This window comes from Stylophora pistillata, chromosome 12 (assembly GCF_964205215.1).
Source record: "Stylophora pistillata chromosome 12, jaStyPist1.2, whole genome shotgun sequence".
Lineage (NCBI taxonomy): Eukaryota > Metazoa > Cnidaria > Anthozoa > Scleractinia > Pocilloporidae > Stylophora > Stylophora pistillata.
In genome coordinates, this window is record NC_142530.1 from 15,572,501 (window position 1) to 15,581,750 (window position 9,250).

A 9,250-nucleotide genomic window follows, 5' to 3' on the forward strand; every position below is an offset into this window, starting at 1 on the left:
AGTAAAACGCTGACTAACAAAACGCGGACTAGTAAAACGCGGACTAGTAAAACGCGGAACTAATTTTTTTTCATGTTTTTCCGTGTTTGTAAATCGTATAAAACTTAACGGTAACGGACTTAACAACATCAACAAAAAAAAATTTCATTCAGACGAAGGCGATCACAAGACTTAATGGCGAACCAATTTTAAAAAATTTGTCTATTAGATATCATGCCAATTTATTTCGACGGCTTAGTGAGTGACAATCCAGTGACCTTTAAGCTACAAATGGGTTTGACATGCGCCAGATACAAACGATTTTATAAGTTTAGGCTAAGAAAGAGTTTTATTCAGCACCAGTTCAAAATCGTAATATATTTTGTTTTATGGAATCACTCAGCAGCGAGTTGAATAATTTTTTCATGTCTTTTTCATATTTGTAAATCGAATAAAACAAAACGGTAACGGACATAACAAAAAAAAAATTAATACAAAGGCTGTTCTGTTCAGACTACTAAAATGTTTTGTTCCGACTACTAAAATATTTTGTTCAGACTACCAAAATAACTTCAAGCGAAAAACACATGCTCTTATATACCATAATAGTAACGCAACAAAAAATGTCCTCAGTAGGGTGGTCCCGTCATAAGTCCAGTCTCACTGGGGGGGCGTGAGATCCTCCCACTGCGGGTCCGGGCCCGAACATCCTCCCCACCTCTCCAATACTTTGGAGACTTCACACTGATTTCTGTGTAACTTGTTTCTTCTTCCACCTTTTCTTCACCTTTCGAGTAACGACTTCCCACCGTAAGCACCGCTTTCATCTAATTCACCACTTCCAAATTTAGTACTGCTTGCTTCCAGACGAGGCAGCCTCTGTACAGGTCTCCTTAGAAGCCCTTTCTTTGTCTTCAAAATAACAGTACGAGTCAAGCCGTCTTTTCCAGGAAGCAATCTTTCAACTCTTCCCATCGGCCACTTTCCTCTCACTCCGTCCTCTCTACGAGGGTGCCTGTAGGATCTGCGGTAAGGACGATGACGGCGACGATTCTGTGCCGGACGCTCTTCTCCCTCTTCTCCTCCTTCATGATCACCATCTCGTTCTTCTTGTTCATCGCCTTCAGGGCGTTCCTCATCAGACCTGCGCCTATTTCTGAGACGTCGTCTTCGGCGGGGTCGCCTCTTCTCCTTATCATCCTCCTTCGGTTTAACCTCTCCGTTGGTAGCGGAGTTGGGCCCGCCACGGGGGCGGCGTCTCCCACGACGGAAATCTCGATAGTTGCGGTAGTAGTTTCTTCGGCGGTCCGGAGCATATTTGCTTCCTTGTACAGGGCTTCCATTTGGTCCAGTCACGTTGGCTGCTTCTAGACCCTTCGCTCCTGATACAACATCAAACTCCACTGTCTCTCCTTCTCCAACACTGCGCAAGTACTTCTTGGGATTGTTCTTCTTGATGACAGTCTGATGAACAAATATATCCTCCTTGTTTTCATCTCTGTTGATAAAGCCATAACCGTTCTTCACGTTAAACCACTTCACTGTACCGCTCACTTTACTGGCAACAACTTTCTTCTCAACCTGCTGGTTTTCTTCAACTTGAGGCTCTTCAGTCGTGGTCATGTTGCTCATGTTACAGCCTCGTAGGGCTCTGCTACCAGGTGGTGTTTCCCACAAAGGTCCTTTGATGTTCCGTCTGTTCCTCGATAGAGGGCGTCCTCTGTAAGCATTGGCTCTCCCTGGGTTTCTTCTAAGCTGACTTTCGACCCTCTCAAGTCTCTTGACTACCTGGAGGTAGTTTTACTTCAATGGCAGAGCATCGCTTTTCCATAACAGCGGCACTTCATAACGCTTACCATCAAACTTCAGTCCCTCGTTGAACTGTCTAATAGACTCTTCATCCTCTAAGGACATGGGTGCATTCCTTTTATCTACAATTCCAATAGATTCCAGCTCCCAAAACTGCTTAAGACTGTACGTGACTGGATCAATGCACACGGTAGACAGCATGGATTGAGTGTTCTTGAAAGGAAGACCCTCGATGGGTCCTCCTACAATCCATCCAAGCGCTGACTCTACTGCTGTGGGAGTAGGAGTGGTTTCCCCTTTCTTGCATTTACCAGTCATAAATGAAAAGCAAAAGTCTGCTCCTATCAAAATATCGACGTTAACTGGTCCACGACAGTACGAGTCGGCAAGTATCAAGTTCTGCAGGTGGGGGCAATTTTCAATGGTGAGGGCCTCCATGCTAACTGGCGTTGAAATGTTTTCTTGAACAGAGGCGAGCGAGAACCTGAATTTCCTCATTCTCTTCGTTTGACTGGTTTCTCCCCCTGACATGGAGACACTAAGGGCCTCAGAAGGTCCATCAAGGGCAAATGATTCGGCAACCTTCTTGGTGATATAAGACCTTTGGCTTCCTGAGTGAAACAAAACCTTACAGGTGCTCTCTGGAAACCGTCTCAAACCAGAATGGCTGTCCCAGTCTGTAGTAAGGTTTGTTGCATCTTGGAGTTGTACGAAGCCACAAATCCACTTAGTGTTGTATGTCCCTTTTCCTCCGTGGTAGGATCCCAGTCACCATGAAGTATAGTGTGATGACGCCGGCCACATCCTTCAACCTTGCACTTGGGTTGGCGGCAGACTGAAGAATAGTGGAAATTATTTGCAGGCTTAAAACAGTCAAAACACAGCGGCTCCCCCTTACTAACTGCCAACGTTTGTCAACTGACTTCCGCTCAAGCTCTGGACATTTAAGGGTTTCATGTCCCTGCTCACACACATGGCAAGCTGTATAACTTCTCCAATTTTTCTCACTTGCTAGTAGAGCAGCTGCTAAAAACACTTTCTCCCGGGTGTTCCTTTCCCCAGTTCCATCCTTGTTCCATCCCCCACCTCCTCTGGCTGTCCCACCATTCTCACCAATCATACTAGCATTCCTTTTTCCGGCCTCCTTGGAAATCACTTGTTTATACAGGAACTTGAAGAAAAGTTCAAGATCAACACTTTCTTCCTTTGCGTCAGTTAGTTCTAATTCCCATTTCTCGGATAACTCAGGTGGAAGTTTGGTTTCAAATATTGAAAGGAGGATACAAGAATGGGTCGTTGGCTTTTTGCCTAGGGCCTCTAGTGCTCTAATCCGATTCTTTAGCGTGTTATGGAGATCTGGGAAAAACTCTATCCCTTTCGTTTGACCTTAGTAACTAGATAATTGACTTGACTAGAGATGAAATAATTATTCTTTTCCAACCAAAGCGATGTTTCAGAGCATCAACAACATGCTGATAATTAGCACTAGTGACTTCAATTCCCTCGATTGTGTGATAAGCAATCCCTTCAAGTATTGAACGCAGGTAGGTGAACTTTTGAATAGCAGGCACATTGTCATTATCATGAATAGCAACCTCGAATTTGTCCCAAAAATTTGGAAATTTTAAAACCTCTCCATCAAACTTGGGTAACTCAAGTTTTGGTAATTTTAAATGTGACTGTGTGCTCCGCTGAACTCGAAGTAGTTTTTTCGTCTGCTTTGGAAATTGCTTGTTTAGATATATACTCTTGAGCTATGTCTAAAGCATAATCAGTCACTCGTTGATAGTCAATCCACTTTTGAGCTTCTTAAGCAACTTCATCATCAGAAATAAGGGCAATAATTTCCTCTCTTACCTCATTGCAACTCTCCATGTAACCATTCAACTTTTGAACACGATTTTCCATTCTTATGACGTTGTTGCTGGGACTTTTGCTTGTCTCAAGTATTACTTGTATCACAGCATTAATGTCCATCTTAAGGATCATTTCTTTCCTTCTTAACAACTGAAAATTACTTAAATGATGATTGGCAGACTGTGACGACGAAAGTTGACCAGTTGATGCTGCAGGCACGTTGTCAGCTGGCAAGGCTTGTTTAGAGCCTATATGAGTCGATTCCTTACTTTTGTTTTGCAAAGATGGAGGATTAGATTCTTCTTGTTTTATAGCAATGAAAAGTCGAGCCATGAGAGCTGGTTTCTTTCCTTTAGCCGGTAATCCTCTCCTTTGTAACTCAGCTTTGACTAAGAAAAGAGACATTTCACTCACAATTTCCTCCGCTGACTTGACGATGCACAGTTGTCTGCCATATTCAATCCTGTAATCGTTTATCTCGATGTTTATTTTTCTGCTCAGTGCTTTGCTTCCCCAAAGGTTTCTCAAATCCGGCTTCGAAGGACCATAATGTTCTGTTCAGACTACTAAAATGTTTTGTTCCGACTAAAAAAATATTATGTTCAGACTACTAAAATAACTTCAAGCGAAAAACATGTTTTTATATACCATAATAGTAACGCAACAAAAAATGTCCTCAGTAGGGTGGTCCCGTCATAAGTCCAGTCTCACTGGGGGTCGTGAAATCCTCCCACTGCGGGTCCGGGCCCGAACAAAGGCGCAAGACTTAATGGCGAGTAAATAGTTGTATCCAGAAATGAACGTGATTGTACTGTGGGTCTTAGCAACAAAAACTGCATAACTTTAAGGACGCGAGCCGACAATTTTCGTTTTCTAACGCAACTAAGTTAAGGAAGTTCCAAAGGGATTTTTTGACCGCGCGGAGAATGAATTTCAAGATACACGCAAGCAAATTACTCGCGAGAGAAATAAGCGATAGCGCGCGCGATCAGATCCGCGGCCGAGTTGTAAGCAAAAATGGCCGCCATGAGCGTTTCAAAATTGCCGGGTACCTCTATTGGTTCCATCGGAATTGGCCGTTTGAGAAACAAAAATGGAAAGTTTACTTCTTGAAAGTAGGTAAGAAAATGTTTGGATGGCAGGACTTTTGCCGAAAGTGGTCAAAAAGTTTATTTAACGAGCTAAAGGAGGATAGTGAAGTCAACACCCCATCAATAAACTCGCGACTAGTGTATTCGGTACGTCCTACTTTGGTTACAATGAATATGTTTTGAACTGCGGTATTAAATACGTATGATGCACGATCCTTCGCAGTAGATAGCGCTATTTACGCAACAGCGAAAATCAGACCTGAAAAAAATCAGGCCTGTACGGGATTCGAACCACTGACCTCTGCGATACTAGCGGAGCGCTCTACCAATTGAGCTAACAAGCCATCTGGGAGCAGGCCGTTAAGTTGATTCGCAATAAACCCGTGATGATAAATCAGATACAATGAATATATGAAGTTCATATATTTTGAACTGCGGTATTAAATACCGAAATTGTTTTCACTCCTCCACTTCAAATTGCACACAAACAATTATAAGGTCAATCATGGTAAATGTGCATCGCCGAATGAGGCCTTCGATCAAGCCATTTTCTCGGAACAACGACAGGATACCATCCAGACGTCCGATGGAAAGCTTCATCTTTCTACAAACATGGTCCAGAAGCTGGCAGAGGCTGGTTTGTCTCATGTTACACTACAATCTCTGTACGAGAAACTCAACATTAACGACCTTAATGTTGTACTGGCATTGGCGCCACCTTCAAAATCAACTTGTCATCATATATCGAATTCCGCAAGAGAATTCTCTCCGGAATGTTCTTACATTTCCAACTGTCCTAACGGTAAGCAGTCTGAGTCTCAAATGATGACTTTTCAGGAATGTGTAAAATCACGAAACAATGTGAATCCATCTTCAGGATGTACGATCTTTTCCGCGCTGAGGGCATCCACCGATTAATCGCGCGGACACGGACTCATCCTCGCGAAAATGAGCCCTGGAGTCAGCGGTATCGTTTAAAGCGCGTGACCGGATATGAAAGTGTGAGCTAAAATTGTAAAAACCGGAAATAAAGCTTGCTAAATTGATGAACTAATATCTCGAAAATTAGTTCGGTGACCTACCCTGATTTTTTGTGTACAAATTATTTTCATCATTACGCATTCCTGAAGAAAATTTTAAAAAAATTTATCTAGTGAAAAATTTTTTCATATTAAAACAGCATTTTCCTATATAATTCAAGTTCTACTAGTTAGTTTTTTTTTTATTATATCACGTATGCAGATAGAGAATGTGATAATGTTAAATAAATTTGAAAAAAAAAACTAGGTCACCCATTTGGTTTTTGAGATATCTTTCAAAAAACTGAGTTTTAGAAGGCCTTTTAGCACAATTGTACTGTTGCCATGGCAACAGATGATGCCTGACGAGCCCCCTTAAAAGATTTTCTCTAACATAGTGTTAAGGATATGTCAAGTCATTATCCCGATGATAAGTTTGACAGTCCTGATATCTTTTACTGATTGGCACTTGCTGTTAATTGTGGAAAGCCCTTTCGAGCCTCCTTAAGACAATTTTACTTAAATAACAATCCGAGTTGCAACACAAATCTCTGAACAGTTCAACGACATCAATAACAATTAACGGTCTACCTCGAAATAAGAGTCCATAAGAGGTATCATAACTGCTAACAGTAACGGACAGTACAAATCTACAAATGAGATTTCTATTGTAATTTAGCGTAATTGTAATCTGTAGTAACAATCCCAGATGCTACAGCTCAACGGCGTCAATAACAATAAATATATGTTATTCACCAGCATACATGGGTCCGTATTGGGAAAAACTGTGCCTGAGGTCTTGGATACCGCCCGGGGCCGACCTTTGCTGGTGAATAACATTTTTATTTTTTTCTAACACATAAAAAAATGATTGCCAAAAGAACGGGAATGTTTAGGGCTACAATTACGAGTTTAATTACGGGAAAATCCTCCTTGAACTTAACAATTTGATAGCGAGTGAGTTATAAAGAAAACAAACTTTATTCAAATTAAAGAGAAAGCTTTCACCGAAACATTTTGATAAGGTCTAAAAGTACTTACGAGTGACCACGGGGGACCACGGGGGACCACGGGGGACCACGAGTGAGATTAAATGAAAATATCTCAGTTTTGTTACTATGACGTCATTACGCAGTCAAATTCACATCATTTCATCAAATACCTTTTAGAAAGGAGACTAATATTTTCCGCGGCATACGTCCGATAATTGAAAAAAATTCCAAAAAATATATTTAAAAAACCATAACTACAGCAAAACGTGTACTTTATTAGATCACCGTGTTATTTAACTTTTTGAAAACGCGCTAAGCGTTTGATTTGAATATTTCCTTTGAGACACAACGCAACCAACGTTCCGCTACTGTCATCTACTCCTTCTCTACTCGACCGTAACAAAAATACAACTTATGAGCGCGTGAAGTCTTTACGCTTCTTGTTTAATAAGTCAGTCATTACCGAACTTGACAAGAAACACGCAAACCCATTCTAAAGCGCGCAGAAACGCCCAAAATGCCCCTCAAGGTGTCTAGCTGCCTAGTTCCCACGGTTATTGTTGTATACTATTTTTGGAATCATACGGAGAGGTTAGGTGTAATAAAAATTTGTTATGATAAACATATATTTATACGAACTGTTCACGACCCAAGCGATATATAAGCTAAGAAAATAGCCAGACTATTACTTTGATGATAGGAGTAGTGAGTTTACGACGCAAAACCCAATGAAGTACTTGTCCAGACCTCTCGTCGGCAGTACATTTCAAATTTGAATGGAATTTTCCAAAGTGAAGGGTTGATCATTGACATCATCGGGTTGTTAAATAGAGCCAAATAAAATGGTCATGTGATATTTATGACTATTCTTAAAACCGTTTTTGTTTTCAACCTATCGTAACTGTGCAATCTGTAATGTAAAGTCCACACTGTAAGTTTTTAAATATTATCGCATCTGTTTTTCATGTTTTTCAAATCGTCCGCTATGCATTTATACAGTGAATAACTTCAGTTTTCGTGAGTAAGTCATTATTTCACGAAGTTAAGCGAAAACGATTCCGTAAAGACGTCATAGTGACAAAACTGAGATATTTTGATTTAATCTCACTCGTGGTCACTCGTGGTCACTCGTGGTCACTCGTGGTCACTCGTGGTCACTCGTGGTCACTCGTGGTCACTCGTGGTCACTCGTGGTCACTCGTGGTCACTCGTGGTCACTCGTGGTCACTCGTGGTCACTCGTGGTCACTCGTGGTCACTCGTGGTCACTCGTGGTCACTCGTGGTCACTCGTGGTCACTCGTGGTCACTCGTGGTCACTCGTGGTCACTCGTGGTCACTCGTGGCCACTCGTGGTCACTCGTAAGTACTTTTAGACCCTATCACACATTTTTATTTGTAAAGGTAATTAAAAGGCTTTCGAGCAAATTTTGAAACAATTTTTTGATAAGTAACTGTCATAATATGACACCTGTCAATTGAAGAGGAAACAAGCATACGCCTTTGGATAAACAAAAGTACTGGTGTGACAAACACACACGAGTTAAATGATCATGCGACGATTTTCTCGTAAAAAGAAAAACACTTAGAGATCTTACGGAAAGTATTTTTTATTTCCAACGAAGATTAATCTTCGAAGATTTACCTCTGTTCCGTTTTAAAATGTCACGAAAAGTCAAATTGTAAGTGAATGCAAATATGTGTTTTGGAGTTGTCAGTCTGCCTGTTTGTTTTCTGTAATGGCGTGTGTAAATCGGTTTTTCTTCCACCGAAAAGCTGAAGTCAATGAGACTCTTTCTACCTAGACAGGAGATTTAATGCGACATTTAGTCATCGAATTCTTGCGTTTCTGCTAAGAAATTTACGACGAAAGTGTATTTAAAATTTTGAACTAGTGCTGAATAAAATTCTTTCTTTGCCTAAACTTATAAAATCGTCTGTATCTGGCGCATGTCAAACCCATTTGTAGCTTAATTAAAGGTCAAACAGGGATTGTCACTCACTAAACCGTCGAAATGAATTGGCATAACATCAAATGGACAAAATTTTTAAAATTGGCTCGCCATCAAGTCTTGTGATCGCCTTCGTATGAAATGGTTTTTTTGTTGTTGTTGTTGTTAAGTCCGTTACTGTTAAGTTTTATTCGATTTACAAACACGGAAAAACATGAAAAAAATTAGGTCCGCGTTTTACTAGTCCGCGTTTTACTAGTCCACGTTTTACTAGTCCAGTCCAGTCCAGTCCAGTCCAGTCCAGTCCAGTCCAGTCCAGTCCAGTCCATGAAATACCATATGCCACTTGCCCGATGATTCGGGTAACTTGCAACAATAACTCAAACTTTTCGTTAGCTCAAGTCAATCTTTTTACCCTCAGGCCATTTTCTACAAAACTGTTATCTCGGAAAATACAAATCTATGGTGGCCTTTAAGAGGGCGTCTATCGTGAGGTGATGACTCCTACGGCTAATGGATACAATTTTGGCCATTTTACTGCAAGCGGCTTTCC

General features: G+C 41.1%; 2 protein-coding genes across 6 annotated transcripts in view; one reads left to right on the forward strand and one right to left on the reverse strand.

Moving 5' to 3' along the window:
• LOC111331238 (uncharacterized) overlaps positions 1–9,250 on the forward strand; it is a 39,783-nt gene that overhangs the window by 8,554 nt on the left and 21,979 nt on the right. The gene's annotated exons all lie outside the window — the stretch shown is intronic.
• LOC111331251 (uncharacterized) lies at positions 748–1,649 on the reverse strand. Its single transcript, XM_022936321.2, has one exon. The coding sequence runs from the start codon at positions 1,609–1,611 to the stop codon at positions 763–765; it is 849 nt and encodes a 282-aa protein (XP_022792056.2). The 5' UTR covers positions 1,612–1,649; the 3' UTR covers positions 748–762.